Below are 25,980 nucleotides of genomic sequence, written 5' to 3' on the forward strand. Positions count from 1 at the left end.
TTGAAGAGACATGAAGGTTTGTGGTTAAAATGTGAATAAATAAGTTCGGTTCCTTTTGGGTATCCCTCGTACAGATTTATCATACAACACTATAAAGCTCAAGTTCCTCAACAAAAAGTAAAATAAAAAACCGCAAAAAATACAAACATCGCTTCAATACTTCGTCTAACTTATATACAATATGTTCATGTTATTAATAAACAACTTTCGCATTTATCAATAATATTAGGAATCTCTTGCCTTTAACTATGAGGAACTTCTCCTGATTAGAAAACAAGAACAATCATCATATATTTATATGTATTATGTTTGTGAATGTAAACTTTACTTGCATCAAAAGTAAATGGTTAGGTTACATTAAAGCGCAGAAATTGTGAACGGGCGATCTGTGATGATAAATTAGAGACATCGCTGACGATAACTTTTATCCTCGATAACCGGTTTCGGTAATAAATGTTACCATCTTCAGTTCTCGACAGATGAGAATAATGCAAAAACCTGTCTGTCCAGATCTGAAGATGGTAACATTTATTACCGAAACCGGTTATCGAGGATAAATGTTATTACTAGCGATCTTGACAAAGAAGTTTACCTTCTTTAATGAACTACCTTTTACTACTTACAAAATGCAATTTATATTCTGCAAGGATGTAAAATACACAATAGACTAACATGGAATGATCTGCAGTTCTAATTATTTGCTAAACAGAGAAACAAACAAACAAAGCGAAAAGAAGCCATCGGCTCCCAGTTTGTATTGTACACATTTATTTATGTTTCTTTCCTTACCAATGCTACCGGTAATCCTATCATTTATTATATCATTTATGTAGTGGGTCTTAGTTTTGGTAGAGCGCAAGTCTACTCATACGGGAAATGATTCCCACGTTATTGATCCAGGTTCAGTTCCAGGTGTTCCATTGCCCACAATATTCAGGCACCAAGTCGCTGGAAACCGTGAAGGGAGAAGCACAAGTCCTTAAGGCAAACTTATCGTGTTGAGAGGGTTGTGTATTATCTGGGTCGTCACCGTTTCGACCTGGTTCGATTTCTTCATACTTACAGTTGTTGAAGGCCAGTGCCCAGAAAATTTCCCAACGGAGTACGACGCAATAATAATAATAATAATAATAATAATAATAATAATAATAGTGAAAAATCGCTGTTAAGTGTAATCACTTTTAAGTGTAAAATATTTGTACCAGACTAATATTATCGCCAATAGTTTAGTGCGTATTAACTGGTTCGAATCTCGCTTAGTACAACTTCGTTATTTTATTTTTAATCTTATTATCAAATGGAAATGTTAATTAGGAAAGTACGGTATTCTGAAATAATAGCAACTTGTTTTTAATTACTAATCACATGAAAATCATATGTTATGCAGACATACAAACTGCAACAACATTAAACATCAACATCAAATAAAAAACTGTATGCATCAATAAAACTGACGTCTCTAGAAAACAAAATAAATGAAATACATTGTACGCGTCAATAATATTGTTGCCAGAACAAATTAAATGAAGTAAATTGTATGCATCAGTAACATTATTGTCACTACAAACAAAGAGGTGTTTTATCTTCTGTTTAATACTTCACATTTTTGGCAAAAATTTTAATTTATTGTGAATACTGGCATGTGCATCCAATCAATAATTAAAAATAAAAATGTGTCTTTCTCAAAAATTATTAGTTAATTATCATTTCCCTTTGATAAAAAGAAACAGAATTAAATAAAGCAAAAGAAATATACAGAGGAAATTCGAGCCAACGACTTCTACGCTACACACACTCATTTATTACTCTATATGTATACATATTGTCACATAAAATAGTCATACATCAGTACTCTGGTAGTGAACTTTTATAAAGAACTCTAACACTGAACTGACCCTTATCACAGTTTAAGAAAATCCATTACAAATTGTTAACTAACCTGTGCATAATCATGTCTTCTATCCTGGCTGCTGTAGAGACCCCAATTTTACTGAAGAAGACGGCCAACAACATCGCACTCGGCCCTAACAATAATATGTTTTGCACTACATCAAACTGCATGTAGTCACCACTAAAGGTAAACCTTTAGGTTTTGTTTTATATTGCTTACTTCAGTAGTCCGATGTGTTCTTGAAGGCAACGTCTACCTTAAAACAGCACGTGCCATCAGAGTGTATTTTACATGAAAGTTCTGTGTTGGGATATCTTTCCCTGTAATTTTTTGTTTGCGACAACTCGAAGATGCGTTGTGAGTTATACCAAGTAGTCTTCCCTACTTTTATTTTCTACTGGTAGCATGTACTCTGTCGTATGGCACCTTAGTTTGCGGCACTTTTTCCGCTTTAAGATAAGGTTCAGCGTCTGGGTTTAAGAAGTCTGTCGGCGTTATCGCAGTTGGTGACGTTCTGAAAATGCTTGTTAGCTTTCGTCGTGCAACAGCCCGTATTTGTTTGTCGGTTTCGCACATTGTTATTAGTTTCTGGTATACCTCTCTTATTTTCGACATTATTTTAATGTAACTATATTCTATTAAGAAATATTTTAGTTGTAGAGTAGTTGGGGATATGTTTTAGTTGACTGGTGGATTGAAATTCAAGGGGGCTATTTAACCCAATGGCAGTTATAAGAGTCGAGGGGTATGAAAGGGTAGCAGTGGTTGGGAAGGGAGTGAGACAGGGTTGTAGCCTCTCCCCGATGTTGTTCAATCTGTATATTGAGCAAGCAGTAAAGGAAACAAAAGAAAAATTCGGAGTAGGTATTAAAATTCATGGAGAAGAAATAAAAACTTTGAGGTTCGCTGATGACATTGTAATTATGTCAGAGACAGCAAAGGACTTGGAAGAGCAGTTGAACGGAATGGACGGCGTCTTGAAAGGAGGATATAAGATGAACATCAACAAAAGCAAAACGAGAATAATGGAATGTAGTCGAATTAAGTCGGGTGATGGTGAGGGAATTAGATTAGGAGATGAGACACTTAAAGTAGTAGATGAGTTTTGCTATTTGAGGAGCAAAATAACTGATGATGGTCGTAATAGAGAGGATATAAAATGTGGACTGGCAATGGCAAGCAAAGCGTTTCTGAAGAAGAGAAATTTGTTAACATCGAGTATAGATTTAAGTGTCAGGAAGTCGTTTCTGAAAGTATTTGTATGGAGTGTAGCCATGTATGGAAGTGAAACAAGGACGATAAATAGTTTGGACAAGAAGAGAATAGAAGCTTTCGAAATGTGTTGCTACAGAAGAATGCTGAAGATTATATGGGTAGATCACATAATTAATGAGGACGTATTGAATAGAATTGGGGAGAAGAGGAGTTTGTGGCACAACTTGACAAGAAGAAAGGACCGGTTGGTAGAACATGTTCTGAGGCATCAAGGGATCACCAATTTAGTATTGGAGGGCAGCGTGGAGGGTAGAAATCGTAGAGGGAGACCAAGAGATGAATACACTAAGCAGATTGAGAAGGATGTAGGTTGCGGTAGGTACTGGGAGATGAAGAAGCTTGCACAGAATAGAGTAGCATGGAGAGCTGCATCAAACCAGTCTCGGGACTGAAGACCAGAACAACAACAATTTAACCCAGTATATGTATTGTTAAACTATTAGGGCGTTTCTTTCACATTTTGTGTTGTTCACATATAATGATTTTGATTTGTTAATGACGTCCAAGGGATTGGGCCCACGAGTGTCAGTGCGACATACTTTAAAAATATGAACTCGACTCACGAAACCGCCTAATGCCGACGTTGTTCTTTTGGTTCGGCTGTTATATTAATAAGTGGCATATGTTTTATAATTAACAACGGTTGGAAATTCTGTAACTTTCACATGTTTTTTTTTTTTAGAATTGCGTCGTCCTGCTTTAGGACATTGAAGCGCTGATATCTGTAAGCGAAAAAGCTCTTCCTGGCGTACTGTTTATGATAACGCCGGCAAGCCTTGGACCGGAGCTCGAAAATTAATACATGATTCAGCTAATGCGACGTCTTATCACAGCTGCCTAATATGGGTGCTTTATCGACGTGCTAAGGCTGGGCAGTTATTTGCAGAGATGCGCCGGAGCAACCATTCCCGCCTGTGTCGAATCTTACAACTCGGGTGCAACGGGCTGCGTCGGCGAGGCCCCGTCTCTAGTTATTTATACGAGGGACGGAAAGGGCGCACCGCCACATTTATAGAAACCGTCAGACGCGGTGCAGCTTTGTGAAGATCAATACGCTCATTTACTTTGACGCGTCCATCTGCACACAGAGGTGCTAAACTACAAGAGGAAGAAGAACAACTCTTTGCACCTTCCGCCTGACACATTTCCGCCCATGCTACATAGGTTGATGTGGCGCTAAACGGAACATGGAAAGTAATCATCGGCTGTCTGAAAGAAAGTTGCACAGATCTCGCACATGGCTGGAATAATCGCTCCAAAGACAATTCGCCGGTAGGTAATTGCCTACAAGGAGAGAACAAAGTCCTACATATCCGTACTACATCAACGTTATACGGCATTCGACTGGCTACGCACAGGCTGAAATCACAAAATTGGTTCCTCCGAGGAACCGAGGACTACCAATACCAAATTCAGGCCAAAGCGGAGGTGTTGTCAACTTCAAAAGACCATCACTGGATGCTACCAGGAAAACTATCTCCTTACCGTCTCGAAAATAGCGTCTGGAAATTCTTTTAACAAAATGCGGACGGGCAAAAGATCCAAATCACACGTCCTAAAATAGGGATATCCCTATTGCATACCGTGTGCATTTGTGGTGAGGTCCGATCAAACCACAACATCTATTCCTGCCCCGATTGCGTCACCAACAATTCCTCATTTCAACAATTCCGAGCGCAACTGACGTCTGCCGCTTCCAGGTTAATCTAGCCTAATTGATCTGTCCTCTTTTGTACATCTTTACTTGACTCTGCTGTGGCAAAGCTAGGGATCGTTGGGGTTAAACCTCCAACATCGCAGGGGAATTCGGTAACAATGAAGTGACCTTGACTCCCACACTTATCAGGAGAGTTTTCACGTAGAATAGTTCAACTATGCACAATGTTCTTCAACTGGTGAAACAGGGTGTTTAAATTGTCGACAGCCAACTAATGCATGGTTAAGGTGGTCTTCTCCACATTCAGAGCAGCAGTGAGCGTCGTTATAATTGAGGCGAGCCACAGCCGCATTGAACTTTGGTGGCAAGGTACGTTTGGAACATCACTGTGTGGCTAGGACGAGGGGATAAAGCTTACTATAGGACCGGGAGGTGCTCGAAATATTCTGTTTATTGTCCCCAGTTCCAGTCATAGAACGTTTCTCCCACACATGCGACGTATCATTTAGCGCTCCACAAGCGAGATTAAACTTACTTATCAACAAAAATTATAATAAAATGTTATACACGATCCATCTACATTGAAGTGATCACTGCATATGTTCGACGTCAACATGCAATACTCACAGCCGGCAGATGGAAGCATTACTCGCGCGTCGAAGGGACGCGAAAAACCGAGCTATTTATTTGATGTGCAAAAGGGCATGATCACTGGCTTTCCAGTCAAGGATGAAGCATTTCATAAACGGCTAAGTTCGTAAACTGTTCGCATGTCGACGTGGTTAAAGTGTACTGTGCAAGGAAAAATGCGCTATCCGAAAACGGTGCTGAGGCAAATATTGTGACAGGGTTGAACGAGGGCTGCGGGGATGTGTTAAGGGCAAACAGACGTGCAACTGTTGAGCAACTGATAGAGGGGCTACCAACAGAAAACGCTGGTGCGTATGGGCCTCCGCAGCAGGCGTCTGGTTCGTGCATCATGCTGACTTCTGCTCATCGGCGACCAAGGCTGGAATTTGCACGCCATTACAACTGGACGTCCCCTGAATGGAGACAGGTACTCTTTTCAGATGAATGAAAATTGGTCATTGATGTGAACCGCGTGATACGCAAACACCCTGCAACAATCGTCGGAACGGTCCAGGCAAGAGGGAGCGAGCTAATGGACTGGAGAATGTTTTCATGGCATTCCCTGGGCGTCCTCGTCATTCTGAGAGTCACAGTTTGTTTTTCTTGGCACGATGGCATCTACAGCAGGACAATGTGAAGTGCCACAGAGCTTGCAGTGTACGCGGGTGGTTCGAAGAGCGCCAGGATGAGTTTACCGTACTCCCCTGGTCATCAAAGTCCCCGGATTTAAACCCAATCGAGAACCTGTGAGGCCACATTGATCGGGCTGCTCGTGCCATAGATACTCAACCGAGAAACCTAGATCAGCTGGCCACGGCAGTGGAGTCGGCGTGTCTCCACATCCGTGCCGGTACCTTCCAGAATCTCACTGACGCTCTTCCTGTACGGCTCACAGCAGTCCGCGCGGCAGAAGGTGGCCATTCAGGCTTTTGACGAGTGCTCACAATGTGGCTGGACAGTGTATACTCAGGGCGAATCACAATCAATAATGAAAACTGGAATGTAGTGAAAATGTATGGAAAAAAAAGCAAAAAAGTTCGAACAAACATACTTCCGCCAACAAGCCGCTGCAGAGAAAATTGTGAATGTGTAGTTACGAGCCGCCACTGAGTTCGGCAAGAAATATTGTCGTACTTGTTACAAATGTATATGAAATGTAAACTTTTCCATTAAGTCCCTATCTTGGGATCACATTTCGCCCCTGGCTTAAACTACCTCGCACAATGAGGCAGATGCATATCTTGCTGCTGATATAAGACGACGTTTAGCGTGCTAATATGGCCCGAAATTTGTAGGTCGAGCACAGCCTGTACCTTGGCATCCAAGGTCACATGACCCCAATTCTCTGTATTTTCCGTCTGGGGTCACCTCAAAAGTGAAGTGTATAGAACTTGCGTTGATACCATTCAAAAACTGGAGCAGCTATGGCACAGTCTTACGATGGTGTGGGAGAGTTTGAAAGAATTCGTAACTCACTGATGAGACGAGTGCACTGTAGCCTGCAAGTGTGAGGACGACACATGGAACATCACCCCTAACAGGCATGAGTGAATATTAACACGTAACGTGCTGTAGTAGTATTTTATGTCTTATTAAGGTACGCTTTGGATGACTTTCGCGTCCAATTAGATGGAGATTTAATCGGAAAGTTTAAATTTCGAATGCATTTGTACTAGCTAGAACACTATTTCATAATGAAGTCAGAGGCGGCTCACAACCACACATCCGCAACTATCTCACAAACAGCTCGTTTACAGTTCGATTTTGTGTCTGCATCGATACTCTGCAGTCCAGCTTAGGGCGCGTGGAGGAGGGTACCCCGTACCACTACTAGTCATATCCCTTCCTATTCAACTCGTAAATAGAATGAGGGAAAAACGACTAGTCGTTATGTCTCCGTATGAGACCTGATTTATCGCTATCTTATCTTCGTGTTCCTTACGCGCAATGCATGGTGGAGGCAACAGAACCGTTCTGCAGTGAGCTTCAAATGTCGGTTCTCTAAATTTTCCCAATAGTGTTCCTCGAAAAGAACGTCGCTTTCTCTCCGGCGATTCTCATTTGAGTTCACGAAGCATCTCCGTAACACTTGAATGTTGTTCGCACCAACCAGTAACAAATCTAGCAGACCGTCTCTGAATTGCTTCGATGTCTTCCTTTAATCCTACCTGGTATCGACCCAAACACTGTAGCAGTATTCAAGAATAGGTCGCACTAGTGTCCTATATGCGATCTCCTTCACAGGTGAACCTCACTTTCCTAGAATTCCCCCGATAAACCGAAGCCGAATATTGCATTTCCTACCACAATCCTACATGCACGTTCCAAGTCATATCGCTTTGCAATGTTATGCCCAGTTATTTAAACGAGCCCCCCCCCCCCCCACCCAAAGCCTCCGCTTGTGTTGCTCAGGCCCTAAACCGGCCCTCTTTGTTCCATTGGTTTCCTAGTTATTCCTCCAAAATCGCATCCAAATCTAAATACGGTTCCTTGTCATATTCACAGCTCCCTGTAATAATCACGTCCTTTGCTACACCGTCTCGCTTTGTTTGCCTCGAAAGATGCAGTGGCCGTTAACCCAATTAAAATTAATTTCGTTGTTGTTCTGATGTAAACGTTCAGTCATCGAAACAGTGTTTTTCTAGGCATACTTCAGTCCCGCTAGCGAGGCTGTTAATTCTGCTGTCATGATGGTTGATCGGGGGATAGTTTGTAGTTTCCCCAGCTATACAGGATGGTGTCGACACTGTGCAACCGGTAACTAGGGGGGCTAGTTGGTCGGACGAATATGATTTCAATGAACGACAAGCCTTGAAGAGTTAGAAAGGAATAGAAGAGCACGGAACCACCGGAGGATAAAGGACATTTGATAGGCTGAGTATCTACATCAACATACTTACTCCACAAGCCACCATACGGTGCATGGCCGAGGGTACCTTGTACCAGTACCAGTCATATCCCTTCCTCTTCCATTCGAAAATGGAGAGAGGGCAAAGCGACCGTCAATGATGTCTCCATACGACCCCTAATTTCTCTTCTTTTGCTCTCAGAGTCCTTACGCGAAATGTACATTGGCGGCCGTGGGATTGTTACGCTGTCAGCCGCAATGTCAGTTCTCTAGATTTTCTCATAGTGTTTCGCGAAAAGAACGTCGTCTTCCCTCCTAGGATTCCCGTCTGAGTTCACGAACGTTCTCCGTAATACTCGGGTGTTGATCGAACATACCGTCTAACATATGCAACACCATGTCTCTCAACTGCTTCTATGTCTTCCTTTAAGCTGACCTGATGGATATCCCAAACAATCGAGCAGTACTGAAGAATAGGTCGTACTAGTGTTCTTTACGCGTTCTCCGTTTTAGATGAGCTACACTTCCCTAGAATTCTTAAAAAACGAAGCAGACTATTCCCCTTCCCTAATACCGACTTTATGAGTTCGTTTCGCTCGTTTCATTTCATGTTGCTCTGCAACGTTGCGCCTGCATATTTAATCAACGTGACTGTGTCAAGCAGTACACCCATAATACTGTATTTCAACATTACAGGATTCTGTTTCTCACTCATCTGCATTAAATTGTATTTTATCGCACCAAACAGAAATTCTGCCTACGTCATCCTAAATCCTCCAGTACAATCAACGTTATAAAGCTTTACGTTCGCTTAATGCGCACCATCCGTTACTCTTCGTGAATGTTGTTTCAGTGGCAACCACTTTCAAGTGAACTAGTCAGTTCGCTGGCTGCTACAGCCGCACGTTCGCTCCCCGCGGGAGAAACTGCAACGTAGCTTCCGGGAGAGCGATTAGAAGGGCAACGCGCCTGCTGCACCATTTCACCATGACAGAACAACACGACCGCTCGCAAAAACGTGCTTCTGCGCTGCTTCACAGCCGCCTGGAAATCTGCACAAAAGAAACGGGCTACAGAAAATTTAACGTTCCGGCGGGTGACTAGGTTTCACGCTCTACATCAATAGGCAACCTCTCTGGTGCGCCACCATCCACGACTTTATTAATGGAAGTAATTCACTACGGAACGTCCCGCTACTACGGCTGAACACCACCCGGCGCCTGGAAGTCTAGGCTCACAAAAAAGAAACGCTGGAAAGCCACTTTCGTAGCCATCTGTTAGATGAAGACAAAAGAGCAGTACAATATTAAAGAAAGACAAATGGAGCGAGGAAGAACGTAGGTGAGCCAGTGAAAGACAGGGGGGAGAGGCGGAACGCTGCAGAGCCGACGACAAATGCCAGTGGTGACGCGGCCCCGTAGTTAGCTGACTCACAGCAGCCGAGTCACCTGACGCAAGAAGGCTGCAGGCCTTTACAGTAAACAGAACTTGGGGACTTACAGAGGCACAAAAACAGTAACAGATTGGCGTTAGAACGAGATTAGACCTAAAGGAATCCCGCAATTGCGCTGAATATGGCAGATGTGAAATCAGACTAGATACAAGAGTAGAGTAATACTGCCGACCAATCTTCAGAATCCAGAATGAATCGCTCACTTTGCAGCAAACTGTGCGTTTCTTTGACAGTTCCTGACAGTTTAAAATCGTGTACAGCTTCGGATCATTCGCGATCATTTCTCTTGCATACTAAACGATTCGGTCAGAAAGTCTCTTCCTCTCTGTGAACTTCACATAAGCTGTCCAGCTTACCTTACAAGGGAACCTCCCCATCGCACCCCCCTCAGATTTCGTTATAAGTTGGCACAGTGGATAGACGTTGAAAAACTGACACACATCAATCGAGAAAACAGGAAGAGGTTGTGTGGAACTATGAAAAAATAAGCAAAATATAGAAACTGAGTAGTCTATGCGCAAGATAGGCAACATCAAGGACAGTTTGAGCATAGGAGCGCCGTGGTCCCGTGGTTAGCGTGAGCAGCTGCGGGACGATAGGTCCTTGGTTCCAGTCTTCCCTCGAGTTAAAAGTTTAATTTTTTATTTTCAGTTTATGTGACAAACTCTTATGCTCCCATCAGTTTTTTGGAGTGATTATCACATCCACAAGAAAACCTAAATCGGGCAAGGTAGAAGAATCTTTTTACCCATTCGCCAAGTGTGCAAGTTAGGTGGATCGACCATATTCCTGTCATGTGACGCAAATGCCGTCACCAGAGTCGTATAGAATATATCAGACGTGTTTTCCTGTGGAGGAATCGGCTGACCTATGACCTAGCGATCAAATGTTTTCGGTTCCCATTGGAGAGGCACGTCCTTTCGTCTACTAATCGTACGGTTTTGCGGTGCGGTCGCAAAACAGACACTAAACTTATTACAGCGAACAGAGACGTCAACGAACGAACGGACAGATCACGACTTCGCGAAAATAAAGAAAGTAAACTTTTCACTCGAGGGAAGACTTGAACCAAGGACCTCTCGTTCCGCAGCTGCTCGCGCTAACCACGGGACCACGGCGCTCCTATGCTCAAACTATCCTTGATGTTGCCTATGTTGCGCATAGACTGCTCAGTTTCTATATTTTGCTTATTTTTTCATAGTTCCACACAACTTCTTCCTGTTTTCTCGATTGATGTGTGTTCAGTTTTTCAAGGCCTATCCACTGTGCCAACTTATAACTAAATCTGAGGGGAGGTGCGATGGGGAGGTTCCCTTGTTAGTAAACTACCTCTCGTTTCTCCGGGGAGTTTTAATCTGTCAAGTAGTTTCCATTTCCGACTAGTCACTGCCGCCGACGACGACGACACAGCTCTGGGACTATGCACTACGAACAAGAATCGTATACTGGACTGAATCACGGCATGCACTTCACACTGACGGCACTGCCTACATTTTCAATACCCAAACGATCTATCAGATACGATCAGAAGAATTATCAGATTCATCGCTGATGTTGCTGCTTACAGGAAAGTATCGTGAGGAAATGCACAAAGACTTTGATGTATTTCCATTTGGTGTAAATGACTGTAATCCCTTTTAAACGTGGAGACAGACGGTGTACCAGGAGGAATGGTCAATATTCAGTGATATGACGGGAACGATCATTCGAAGCACAAAATTCCAGTAAAGATGGGCTCCAGAGTGCATGCCTTAAGAGGTATGAGCATTTGTTGAGTGCCGGCTGCGGTGGCCGTGCGGTTCTAGGTACCTCAGTCCGGAACCGCGCGACTGCTACGGTTGCAGGTTCGAATCCTGCCTCGGGCATGGATGTGTGTGATGTCCTTAGGTTAGTTAGGTTTAAGTAGTTGTAAGTTCTAGGGGACTGATGACCTCAGATGTTAAGTCCCATAGTGCTCAGAGCCATTTGAACCATTTTTGAACTTGTCGAGCAGAACAGATATCTTTCACAGTAGCGCAGAAGAACAAGTGCTCACGTTCGTAAGGTATGCATTTTAGAGCCCATGTTTACTGGAGTTATTTTCTTGTTTTGGTGAATACTACTACCTCTCAAAACATGGAAAGCAAAGAGCTTGCTATAGAGGAGATTTGTCCTAAACCAATTCAAATCGAACTTTGTAACATATATCGCTTGCTCCAGGCAACAATCGCTGTGGAGGTAAGAATCATCCACTATCATAGTTCAGGAGATATGATGTCATAAACAATGAGATGCGTGAGAAACTGCCGCATTGTGTATGACGTTTAAAATTATTACTCCTTTGCTACCAACTCCATTAGCTACTTATTCCGCATACAGTATCCACTTATGCCGCTGAACGTACCTACGTAAACGTATGTACGTCACATAGTTCAATAGATATGACGTCCTTAACATTGAGATGTGTAAAAAAATGCCGCATCATGCATAAAGTATTAAGATATTTATTCTTTACTGCTGAGAGACTTATAGAGCCGAGTCAGCTTAGGGAAATTCCTGACAGCTGGTAGGACTTTTGACAGCTTTCAAATGCGAAGCGCAAATGGCTCTAGGCGAAAACAATTGTCGTCTGTAGAGCTAAGAAAACGCGTTGCCATAGAGACACTACAAAATCGAGTTGTAGACAAGCGAAGTAGCTGCGCTCAGTGTACAGAAACTGTTTCAGAATTTCAAAGGTGTTTTCGTGAATACATGGAAATGATTTTTTTTCCATATTGCACTACAAACACGGTTCATTTTTGCTTTCGTTTCTAATAGATAACTGGCAAAATGAATAACCGGGCAATGTCGGGTTTGTAATTTGGTTGAAGATACAGTGCTCATAGCTTCGACGGTATGCATTTAGAGCCCATGTTTATTAGACTTAGTTTCGAATGATTGTTCCTGTCATATCCCTGAATATTCACCACTCCTCCTGTATATAATTCCAGTCCCATACAAAGAAAAAGAAAGCGAGAGTATCCCGTAACAAGATAAGTGGTGATCGTCGACAGTACATGACACTGTATAAATATTTAATGGTAACATTAAGATGCGGTGTTAAACGAAACGATCACATGAAATCAGTATTAGAGAATGCGAACTAGAGACATTCATTTGTTGGAAGGGTCCTAGGAGTGAGCAGCGCATCTGCAAAACAAATCGCATACAACACGCTAGCGGCATCAATTACAGAGTATTGCTCCAGTGTTTGGAGTCCTTATCGAATAAGCATGACAAAAGACATCGAGGTACGCAGTTGGTATAGTAACAGATCAGTATGTCCTATACGAGAGTGTAACAAATATCCTCGAGTAATTTAAATGGGGATTTCTGGAATAAAAGCCACTAATTCCTGCGGAACACTGTCGACTAATATTACAGATCCTGTATTCGAAGAAGGCTGCGCAAAATCATTCTGCTCCCATCATCGTGTAACTCGTCTGGGATTAGAACAGGTTAAAGAGAGATTACGGCGTACGCAGAGTCATGCAGTCATTTTTCTCCTCAACATATTGGGCGTAACACATAATATGCACATACTCCTATACGTGGCACGTAAACATGCAAATATTGTTGGTTTTTCTTCTCCGTGTGTAACCGTCTCCCCACAAACACGTCAAAAGCTTTACAGCCTGGTAGTTCGTGCACCACTGAGTAGACTACGCCTATCAGTGTATCCACGCATCCACACTGCAACACATGACCGGCTACCCAGAGGAAAATACGCATTAATGGCTTGATCTTGCCACATGTACCTGGAGGTATTACCCAACCTAAAAACATACGGCTCGTAAAAGCTACAACTGTTAGTCCGCAAATGACCTAAATACTGATGTAATGTTGCTCAGTACACCGTCCTCAGTCACCAATAGAAATATCTGCAATTATACCCCTTACACCCTATACAAATGCAATAGAGTAGACAACCGCTAATATTGGTATGAAAGAATTACTCTCAGGTACGCATGATGTAGTGACTTGTGAAGAAAAGACATGCAATATCAAAAAGATAATGGCATTAGGATGATTATTTTGAGATTGGTCTGGAGCTCAGACAAGAATATCCTCCCACACCAACCACGTGCCTGTACACTGTTTGTTTACATACAAAGCACCACCATTAAATTCTTTAGCTTTTGCTTAATGTGGAGTTTTAGGACGCTGATACTGAATCGGTACATAAAATATAAATCTAATTGAGGTTGCTGCGTTACGATGAACTAAAAGCAAAATATATTACTGATTCTTATCACAAGTATGCGACTGTCCCACCAACACACTCGGGTGACGTCTTCGACATCCGCTGGTATTCCGGAAAACATCCCGTCATTTCCAATGTGCAAATGCAATGGGAGAGCTCTGCGGAGGGAAACTTAAACCCATAGTGGACGGTACTAAGCCGACTAAAAGTCATAATACGGCATATGCAGAAAGACAGGGCGTCCCCCCCCCCCCCCCCCCACACATACATACATACATACATACATACATACATACACCGTAAACAACTAGCACCGTACACTACCAAAGAAGACCAACATCTGATGCCATCGATGGTAAATACTAATTACCAGTGAGTGAGCAAGCAGCATTCCCTGTGTCCGAAGGCTTCCAAGCAGAATATAGACTACATCTACATCTGTATTTATTAGGCCACTTGATAAGTTAATTGCTGTTTCCTTAATAACAATATCCCAATATGAAATGTAATTATAGTTGCGAACACGAACAACCGTCAGCTCTATAACGGAATGACGACAATGACATTTTCTGCCGGACCGGAACTCTAACCCGGATTTCTCGCTTTACGACAAGTTTGGGTCTGGTCGTGAGTTGTGCAAAGCGGTTAAGGTGTCGCTCGCGTAAAGCCGATACAAAATTTCATTGTCGTCATTCCCTTATACAGCTGATGGTTACAAATACATTTCATGATTTCGTAACGGCTGTAATCGCCGCAGTGGCTGTTCTTTTGGACATGCCTGATGTCTGAAGCAACACTGCATCGTTCTTCTTAACATAGGCACTGCAATATAGTAATATCCCAATACTTTGAAGGGCACACCAGAATATCTATAGCCTACTGTTATATTCCACAGGATGACCGGAAACAAGGTAAAGTTCTGCAACTGCGCTCTGTCATTGTATTGTTGCCTTGAAAATGACGGCGTTCACCTTTCGAAATATCGAAGGTTGTCGAAGAAGTCCCCAGGTTGCATCTCCGTTAGATTATTGAACATTTTATACGCGAAAGAAATTCAAATTCCACATACAATTGTACCGAAACTAAATAATAAAATCACTATGAAGTTCCAATGCAACACTAACTCACAATGATAAATTAATGACCACTACAGTTAAAGTCTCAAGGTAGGAACAACTTTACATTCATTTAAACACCGGTAATCTTGGTATTCTGTGGTCGTATGTTTTCTTTTGATGGGGAAGGACCAGGCTACCAGGCTGTAGAAACCGCAGCCACTAACCACACACTCTTGTTTTTCAAATCTGTTAGTGTTTAACTTACCACCGCAAGGAAATATCCGTGGACACGGATCGCAATACCAGCTAGGCTCAAATGGAAGAAAACTAAGCCCTTAATGGAAACAGCCTAGACGTATCGCGAATTGAATTACAGAAACAAGAAGTTCATAGTGTGAACAGCAACAGGACGTTAGCTTTCTTCTCACGAAGATGACATTATTCTAAACCTTTGCGCCAAGTCAGGAACTTAACGGTAACTGCGCTAGTCCTACTTTCGGGCGGTTACGAAACACTTCGTGCTGTGAGTAATACTGGACATCATTCGCATGGTCGCACAGGACGCTAATAGCGCCTCTACAAAAAGAATGGAAAATGGCGCTCCCATCCATTTTGAAAATTATTTAGACACTGAGGCGCACCCCTAATTACAGGAAACACAAGTGCAAACAAACACGACAAATGTTTACGTCACAAGTGCCAAGGCGCAAAGCGAGATCAAACAGATGATTATTTACGTTCCGCCGACAGAGAAGCATGAGCCGAACATGCTGCAGGCAGTGAAGCACCTGCCGCCTTGTATGCTAAAGCAAGAGCACATCCATTATTCCAAGTCCGCACAGAGCTACGCTAAATAAAATTATGGTGCTTGTGGCAAAAACCAATTAGAAGTATCAGCAAAGGAATACAGTAGCATCTGCGAAGAAAATCCGTCACCTACGAGGAGAAGAAATAAAAACTTGGAGGTTCGCCGATGACAATGTAATTCTATCAGAGAGAGCAAAGGACTTGGAAGAGCAGTTGAATGGAATGGACAGTGTCTTGAAAGGAGGATATAAGATGAACATCAACAAAAGCAAAACGAGGATAATGGAATGTAGTGGAATTAATTTGGGTGATGGGTGATGCTGAGGGAATTGGATTAGGAAATGAGACACTTACAAGTAGTAAAGGAGTTTTGCTATTTGGGGTGCAAAATACCTGATGATGGTCGAAGTAGAGAAAATATAAAATGTAGGCTGGCAATGGCAAGGAAAGCGTTTCTGAAGAAGAGAAATTTGTTAACATCGAGTATAGTCGAGTGTCAGGAAGTCGTTTCTGAAAGTACTTGTATGGAGTGTAGCCATGTATGGAAGTGAAACATGGACGATAAATAGTTTGAACAAGAAGAGAATAGAAGCTTTTGAAATGTGGTGCTACAGAAGAATGCTGAAGATTAGATGGGTAGATCACATAACTAATGATGAAGTATTGAATAGAATTGGGGAGGAGTCTGTGGCACAACTTGACAAAAAGAAGGGACCCGTTAGTAGGACATGGTCTTAGGCATCAAGGGATCACTAATTTAGCATTGGAGGGCAGCGTGGAGGGTAAAAATCGCAGAGGGAGACCAAGACATGAATACACTAAGCAGATTCAGAAGGATGTAGGTTGCAGTAGGTACTGGGAGATAAAGAAGCTTGCACAGGATAGAGTAGCATGGAGAGCTGCATCAAACCAGTCCCAGGACTGAAGGCCACAACAACAACAACAACAACAACAACAACATGTAAAATAGTTTAAGAGTGTTAATTCCTTTCAAACGAGCAGTTGAGCGAATATACAGTAGACTGGCTAATCCTGCCATTCCTTGTACATATGGATGCCAGATTATTGACTGTGTCTGAAATGTAGTGTAAACGCATACAGATTGTATTTTATAAGTCCAAAGATATCTACATTCATTTTGATAGGAAACTTAGTCCTTTAGTGTGAACATATACTACAGTGAACATGAAATACGCTCCTAAAATTTTAGTTGTCGCAATGATGATACATACATACAGCACTATTCTTTATAACAGAATGGCTTTACGAGCTTACATCGGTACTGATGTTTCTGATTGTTGCACAATGTACTCCAGGAAAATGTCTGCAGCTTCAACACCGGCAGTAAGAGATCTCTTCATGTTCTCTCCTCGCATGTCTTCTTCGTCACTTTCGCCGTAACTTTCCTGTACACTTTTGATTCTCTTTTCGTCTCAGAGTTTGGTCATACATAGTTAGTCCTCCAACACTGTACTCATCAACAATGACTTTCTGCGAAGAATCTCAGTTCAATTATCCCTAATTACGAGTTTCTGCTTGAGGTCTAGCATAACGTGCTTCCGTTTGGAAGCCATGATACTGAACCGTAAAGAAAGCCACAACTTCAAACATGTGTAGCATTATTTAACATCGTAATTAACTAACAACATCGCTGCACACGAGAATTGGTTACTGTGTGCGTCATTACTGCTTGAATGACTTAAGGCTGGATGTGGGCCGGATTACTGGGAGGCCGGGCTATCGACGGCCCGATTAGCGAGAGTTCGGTGCAGTTACTTCGTTCCGCAACTACGCCTATTCGTACGCGATTATTATCAGTATGAATAAAGGAAAGCCAACTCGAATTCTAAAAGGAAATAAGTGTACACTTTTTTAAAGTAAGCTTCCTGTAATTTCCTTCCTAAGGTTTATGCAAAAAATGAGAAACCAAAACCTAGATAGCCGGACATCGGACTGAGCCCTGGTCTTCGCGAATGCGGGTGCAGCTTCTTAATCAATGCGCCACAGTGATCGGTATTCAAACATGTGAGCGTGCGTCAGTTGGTACAGTACATCTCTTAGCACTGTGATTGTGAACACAGGTCTGCAGACTGTGGCTGTGCGAGAGAGTAGACGAGATAAACGCCGTTTCTTTCAGAATTTTCCGCCTACATCGGTAAAGTCAGTATTTCTGTCATTTTTCCCTTAGTGGAGTGCCTTTCACTTTATGTCTTGCTCAGGTTTGCCAGTTTCTCCTGTGGACTCAAAAACCGTGACCGATTCGTTGTTCATAGCAGAATGTATCATCAGCTTTTACCTGGCTGGAAAGCTCACTGAAGCCGGTCAGTGTGAAAGCTCATCCATATAGGCTAGAAATTGGAAAGGGTCCTGTCTTAAAGATAGCAATTTTCTGGAATTCCTTGCCATTTTAGACTGTTTTCAGGCTACAACATTTCCCAAAAATTATTATTAAACTTGAAATTGATATATGTAAAAATGTAAACGCCTAAGGGGGTGGGAGTGGACACGAAGCCTTAAGCCCTCCCCCCCCCCCCCCCTTTCCCGCCCACCCGCTAAATCCCGCCTTCCGAACGGCGTCTGTCCACACGTGACACATTAACAAAGCGTTCCATATTTCCGTCACCTGTACAGTTACTGTGTACGCTGTAGTGCCAGATTTACTTACTGGCATGGGAAGTAGTGGGCCGTGCCATATATTCCAACGAAAAAGTGTTAGTAGCCAGTGCAGCTAGTAGCACTTCGCGCAGCACGCCTTTGCTGCTCCCGTTGCACCCGCAAAGCTACTGGAAAAGTATCGCCCAAACGCGTCACGGTGCTCTAGCTATTGCTATGTTTTAATTTGTTGATAAAACCTCTGTGCGTTTGCAAGTTGGTAACCACATGTGCGGTGTTGTGTCACCGATACAGACCACGTAGTGCGGCAAATCGATTGCAGTGTCGCGTCGCGTGTGGTGAAGCGGCCATTGTCAAGGTCGTCCCTTTCCACCCGCGGCATTCGGCGGAGCGGTGCGTTTCTACTCTGTCCGCTGCGCTTCCGGCCTTTGTTTCTCCGCACTCACCTACTGCGGCTACAAACTAAGCTCAGTATCTGCCGTTAATGCATTTTCTAAAATATCCACAAATCTACATCCACATACATACTCCACAACTTTGTGGGGGAGAGTGTTTTTATGTACCACTGTCAACCCCTTTACCTTTTCCAGTCGTGAAAGAGGCGCGGGAAGAGTGACTGTCAGTACTAGGCCGAATCACTCTAATTTTTCAGGAATGGTCTTCATACGAAGCAATGTGCTGTGTGACGTACCAATATGTAATCATTCTCTAAGAACCACTTTTGAAAGCCTGTATAGATACTGTAAAGAGATGTCCATGGGATCTGTTCCCCCGCACTATGCATAAGGTAACTGGCGTACTGCGGTTCGTATGTGAAGAGACAGGTTTAACTTCTGTCTGTTTCAGTATGTCAATTGAAATAAAACTTCACACACGCCGTCAGATACAGTATCAGTAGTTTCCCATTCCAGTTTTTAACTGATAATTTAACAGTAGTTGAGGTACAGAAGTTACTTAAAACTTGTAATTTTTCTATACTTTATTAAAATAGCAAATTACGCAAATATTCTTCTTGTTAACGTATTGGCTGTTAGATTTAGTCTCGGGATCTTTGGCCCAGTTTTGTTTAATGATTCTTTCTGACGTTTCGCCAGCACGAATGCCTGGCATTGTCGGAGATTTACCCTCCAGTGACGCCACGTCGTCGGCTAGCTCGTTAAAAACACAAGTTTGGATTGGGTATGGATAGAAGAAGAAAATGAGTCGTACACTTCTCCCAGGATCCGCTCCAGCAGTCGCCTTAATCGATTTAGGAATACTCGAATATGAGCCACAGAGCTTAACCACTGAACCACATCGCTCTATGAAGCTATTGCAAAGTAGAAGCAGAAGCACACAGAACGTAGAATAGAAGATTTCAGCCGGACTTTAACAACGAATCTCGTAGACCGTACGCCGTAGCAAGTCGATTCTCAACAGACTACCAATAGACTAAAATAGAAAGAGTCACACCTGTAGAGCAGTACATCAGGAACAAGAAGAGAGAGAAGAAACACTATGAATGAATAGTGCAACCTCCAAGCGAGTAGAACACGGCCTTCTCCAATTTGTCGTCACGATGTAGCAGGCGGCTACCTCACATTTCCCTCTTACGGCCATCAGATACTCACCTGAAACAAAAACAAATAACCCAATCACAAACAAGACGTGGGATCAAGAACCAGGCAATTCTTGATAATCCATATTTTTACAGGGTTAAAAGAAAACCAGTTTGATAACACACTACGTGTATCATTAAGTATTGTTCCAAATGTACATTTATACCATTGTACTACGCACGCCACTGTACAGTGCAAGGCGGAGGCTCCATTGTGTCATTGATAGTCAGTCCCCTCCTTGGTCCATTCAAAAATACGATACTGCTGAGTATGCGAAAGAATATGCCCTTCTTCTACCAGCAGTGTACCGTGGGTCGCTGGAGAGGCGAAGCTTTCCTGACGACTGGAAGAAAGCATAGGTCATTCCTGTTTTTGATGAGGGTAGTCAGACGCACAAAACCATAGGCCAACATCTCTCACATTGGTCAGATGTATTCTACGTTCCATTTTATTGTCCTTGATGGCAATCCATCCTGGGCTTACATTTCAGCAAGACAATGCCCGCCTGCACAAGACACGAGTTTCTACTGTTTGCCAAGCCCTATCTTGGCCAGCACGGTCGCCGGACCTCTCCTCGGATCAGAACGTTTGGAGCATTGTGGACAGCGCCCTCCAACCAGCTCGGCACCTTGAAGATCTAAAGCGCCAATTGGACAGAATTTGGTACGATATCCCCGAGAGATACACAACAGCTCTATCAATCAAACTGCTTTCCTACGGGCCAGAGGTAGAGCAACGTGTTATTGACTGGCTCAGTTTGTGAAGCTCTTTCTTTTTGAATCACCCAGATTTTTCTGAAAACGTAATCATTTGTTCGCCTATACATGTACACCATATCAAACGATTTCCGTTCCATTCGGATAATTCTTTCGTGGTGCATTTTTTTTTCTTTTTCTTACAGTGTACTACTTCCTTCCTCATGTGTCGCCGGCCGGTGTGGCCGAGCGATTCTAGGCGCTTCAGTCTGGAACCGCGTGACCGCTACGGCCGCAGGTTCGAATCCTGGCTCGGGCATGGATGTGTGTGATGTCCTTAGGTTAGTTAGGTTTAATTAGTTCTAAGTTCTAGGAGACTGATCACCTCAGCTGTTAAGTCCCATAGTGCTCAGAGCCATTTGAACCATTTTGAACCTCATGTGTCTCGCTAAGTGGCGACGACCAGGACATCGAAGAAATTACCTCACACGGAAGTTTGTAGACATTTGATTGCTCCACGCACCATTTGCGAATGGAACAGAGACGGGGGAAAATGACAGGGGTATATGAAGTACCCTCCGCCACACACCCTACGGTGTCTTGCGGAGTATACATGTACGTGTGGAAGTACATTGTGCTAGCTCGCTCTATGAAAGAATCTGCATTAAACTGAAGTGGTCCAGGAAAATATCGGGTAGTCTCAATGCGTATCCGCGATTCGATGCTCCTCGCTCCAGCGCCTTAACAATGCGTCACGACGTCTTTCCGGAAACGTTAGACCACGGGCGAGTAGCTGGCTGGTCCAGTGTGAGAGCTGCCGCAATCCCAAATTGTCTCTTCAGTTTGCGAGCCAGATAAAGAGACTTATTACTTAGCGCTGTGGTGTGCCGCGCGGTGAGGACTGCAGATATGGGATTAAGAGGGAGCGGCCGGCGGCCTGGCCAAGTATGCGCGGAATGCGCTCCCCCGCCACTTTGTAATTAACTTGGGAGGAGGGCGCCCACCCACCCCGTCCTCTGACCCTCGACCTCCGTGTACCTGCGGCGTGCGCCACCGAAACCTGCAGTCGTCTTTCTGCTAAAACTACACTCTCTAAGGAACATGCTACTCTACTCGCACAATCCCAAGATTCATCCGTTATAGCGTTCTGAGACAAGCCGTACTTCACTCTCGAAGAAATTCAATATACCTCAACGGCGGACACACTGTCTTTCTCCTCTCGTCATTCGAAACCTAACCTATAGGCAGATCAGTCAATAAGCGCCAGAGTGTAAATCCAAAGGTCTCAGGTTCGATCACCGGTTGATTCTAGGATATTGCTTTTTCACCTCTGGGAATTACCTGTTAATGTAATGTAGTGTGTGTGAGAAAGGGGGGGGGGGGCTTAAGGAGCGGTCAACGACATGGTTGTGTCATTATGAAAATTAGTAGAAACGAATGTGGTAAAGATTCGGAACTGTGATAAAAGAGGAGGGAATCTCTTACAAAGCTGCACTCATTCTCTCCCGGTCTCACCCCATGGTCATCCGCACGTGCGTTAAAATGGTCAGAGGTTCTAAAACTGTCAGGTAACTCACAAACAAGACAAAGACTAAATCAAAAATATTACACAGGGATAAGTGACTTACTGATCACTCATAAAAAACGTGGTTGCGCCAGCTTCGATAACACATTAAACATTTCTCTCTAAAATTTTATGGAACGAGTTGGGCATTTCACAGAAAGTCGTACCACAGTCGCGTCATTGTCAGTTAAAATAGAGGACAAATCTGTTGGTAAATTAGCTGCAGCCCTCGTGTGTGAAAATGAAATACTCAGGTAACACGTAGTTCAATGTAATCTGTCCGCCACATGCATTACACATTAGAGGGTCCCCCTGACATATCAAGAAGCCATGCGTCATAGGGCTGTGTTGTATGCGAAGACTAGAGTAAAGAGAACCCCATTTCGTCTGCGTGGCTGGAAGGATGGGCGACATGGCCGAGTTGTTGACTTTACGAGACGGAGCTCACTGTCAATTACTTCCAGCCATGGGGAGTTCATGTTAAACAGTAGGTCATTCCATAACTGGCTGGGCAAGCCACTTCTAACATCAGAGGATACCAAGAACGTACCAGTTCATGACATCCTTTCCTGTTCCATTCACGTAAAGTGCGTGAGAAGAATACGATTTGCTAAGCTTCCGTATGAGCTTTCATTTATCAGATTCTCTCGTCGCGATCATCTTACGAGACGTATGCGGGAGTAACGTAAGCTGTACCTATCAACAGTAACCCTTTCCGTGACGCCTGACACCTTTCCTGCAGCATCTGCCACTGGACTTTGAGGAGCACTTCCGTAAAGCTTACTACACGAAATTACGTAACTGGCAAGTGTCTCAGGCCGACGAGCAGTTCTGAAGAATCGGTCGGATGAGTTTTTGAAAGCCATTTCTTTCGTAGATCAATTACATTTCCTCCAATGAATCTCAGCCTTGCATTCGGCTCCCCCCCCCCCCCCCCCCACAACTAACTTTATTAGACCATTCCACTTTACGTCGTTCCGTATAGATACTCCCTGACATTTCACTATTATTGTTCCCACGCGCGCTACCATGACAACTGTTAATGTAGAGTCTTCCGACGTGGTCGGTCGCGAATTCCCGGTCGGAGAAAGTCCGAGTAAGTAGTGTACTGAACATTATGATCGCTGTGGCATTTCAATCCACTGTGCTTTATGTGCTCCAGCCAACCAATCACAAAATATTATTAATGATAAAACAATCATCACTGAGAAGGAGAAGGGTAATTATCAACGAAATGAGGCAATGTGCTTGGAGCCGCGCGGGGTAGCCGCGCGGGGTAGCCGCGCCCGGCATGTGTGTGTGTGTGTGTGTGTGTGTGTGTGTGTGTGTGTGTGTGTGTTTTGTCCTTAGCGCAAATTAGTTCAAGTTAGATCTAGCAATGTGTAAGTCTCAGAAGTTTTGTCCCATAGGAACTTACCACAAATTTCTAATATGCTAGGAGACTTGCAACTGGCGACCGTGACAGGCGCATGCGCAGTAGCGACACTATGTGCATCATCAAGATCATCATCATCATCATCATCATCATACACTAACAGCCTCATGGAGCTTCCGACGTTATCCGCAAGACCATTTATGTATACTGGGAGCAGTAATGGGCATATAATACTTCCTTTGTGTACTCCCAAAGTCACAGCTGACGATCTCGCCCCATTAAGAACGCCGTGTAGTGTTCTATCTGCTAGATAGGCATTTGGTCCTCCACTGTTTTATAAATTTGAGAGATCGGGTGATGTCACTATAAGATGATCACCCTAGCGAAGCAGGTTGAAAATTCTTGTAATTTTGTGCACTGCGATAAACTCTCCTGTTTTCAATATTCATATTTCTTGCTACTGGGACGTCTACTTGAAATGATTCCAAGATGTCGCGCTGATTGTGTAACGGATTCATTGGCATTCCCTTGTCTACCACATGTGTCTTTACGTTTGCGTAATAATAAGTAACTTTATTTTAGATACTTAACTCGAGATGCAGTCGACTGAGTGGCTAAAGCAATTCAGTCAACATATACAGCGGCACAAACAACAAATTGTGGAGGTAAGTAAAGAAAAGTAATCCATTGATAACAGTTGTGACAAACTAATAACCTTTTTTAACGTGAAAAATGAACTAGAAGCTTCTACCGCAAATGAATTCCTTTCTCACTTCAAACCATGTCGCTCCAGTCTTGTTGTTTGGTTTTTCCTCGTGCTCAACTTGCCACCTGCAGATTTTGAACCTTACGATTTCACGTTTCTGATCATCATTTGGAGTAATTCTTGTCAATTTTAGATGAATTTTGATCTATGTGGTGTCACCACCAGACACCACACTTGCTAGGTGGTAGCCTTTAAATCGGCCGCGGTCCGTTAGTATACGCCGGACCCGCGTGTCGCCACTATCAGTGATTGCAGACCGAGCGCCGCCACACGGCAGGTCTAGTCTAGAGAGACTCCCTAGCACTCGCCCCAGTTGTACAGCCGACTTTGCTAGCGATGGTTCACTGACTTCATACGCTCTCATTTGCAGAGACGACAGTTTAGCCTAGGCTTCAGCTACGTCATTTGCTACGACCTAGCAAGGCGCCATATTCAGTTACTACGAATGTATTCTGAACAGATAATATTGTGAATCGTGTACCGTCAAGAGCGACGTTCATCATTAATGGATTAAAGTTAAGTATCAAACTAATTACGTCCGCTTTCTGAATTCTAATTCCTTGTCACGTTCCAGACCTCACGTCAGTATAGTTCTTCCCTCCTCACGCCAGATTGCGTGAGCTAAAACGCATGCATTTCGGCCTCCTCTAGTAACACGGTGTTGGCTCTTCAGCCAACACTACAATCTCACCAAATCATTCCCTCATGTCCGTTTTGGCTTTGTTCCTATTGTCAAAAAGTTAGCTATTTGTTTTGTAAATCTGTCTGGTTACGTTTTTTTAATATTTCCAAGGAATCTTAACCTGCGTTTTCTAATGTCAATAAGGGATATTTATGTACTGTTACTTTCCTGATTGCTTCCGAGAAGGCATTCTTCTTTAAAGGTTTTGGGCCCATAATTTTCTTACGCTTTTCCGTTCCTTTTTCTGAATGTTTTCAATGTGTTTTCCTGTTAAAAATAGGTTTTCTGATGCATAGAGCAATTCTGGGTTAGTTACTGTATTGTAGTGTCCTAATTTTGTATACTTCGTGATATTTCTCTTGCTCTAGATATTTTGGGGAAGTCGGTATGCCCTTTTCATTTTCCTGAACAGTTGCACTTGAGACATTTAAATTATGGAACTCGTTTAATTTGCCATATTTCTTCTCGATGAATTTTGATAGGTCTTTGCTGCAGGTCATATACAACATGTCTTTTTCAAAAGACAGGCGTTTCTGTAGCATCTTTCAAGAGTTCAATCTGAATTTGAGCTGATGAAATGTCGCGAGTTAATACTGCTAAATCGTCTGCAAACGGTAGGCAGTCTATAGGGAACTTGCCTGATTGACTAAGTTCGAGCAGGCCTCAGAAGGCCCAATAGTACCGACCGACCGCCGTGTAATTCTCTGCCGACAGGGGCCACTAGGTGCGGCTATGGAGTGGCATGTGGTCAGCAAACCACTCTCCCAGTCGTCGTCAGTTTTCGTGACCGGAGCCACTACTTCTGTCAGGTAGCTCTTCAACTCTTCGCACAAGGACTCTCCCGTT

General features: G+C 43.3%; 1 protein-coding gene across 6 annotated transcripts in view; it reads right to left on the reverse strand.

Annotated features, from left to right (window-relative positions):
- LOC126412101 (transcriptional enhancer factor TEF-1) overlaps window positions 1–25,980 on the reverse strand; it is an 802,315-nt gene that overhangs the window by 427,694 nt on the left and 348,641 nt on the right. Inside the window, exon 2 of one of the 6 annotated variants that reach the window (XM_050081523.1) lies at window positions 19,907–20,064. The exons of the other annotated variants lie outside the window; for them this stretch is intronic. Coding sequence (XP_049937480.1) covers window positions 19,907–19,922 — 16 coding nt within the window. The 5' untranslated portion in view covers window positions 19,923–20,064. The remainder of the gene's footprint in view (window positions 1–19,906; window positions 20,065–25,980) is intronic. 6 annotated transcript variants of the gene reach the window in all.

Source organism: Schistocerca serialis, chromosome 7, assembly GCF_023864345.2.
Source record: "Schistocerca serialis cubense isolate TAMUIC-IGC-003099 chromosome 7, iqSchSeri2.2, whole genome shotgun sequence".
Classification (NCBI taxonomy): domain Eukaryota; kingdom Metazoa; phylum Arthropoda; class Insecta; order Orthoptera; family Acrididae; genus Schistocerca; species Schistocerca serialis.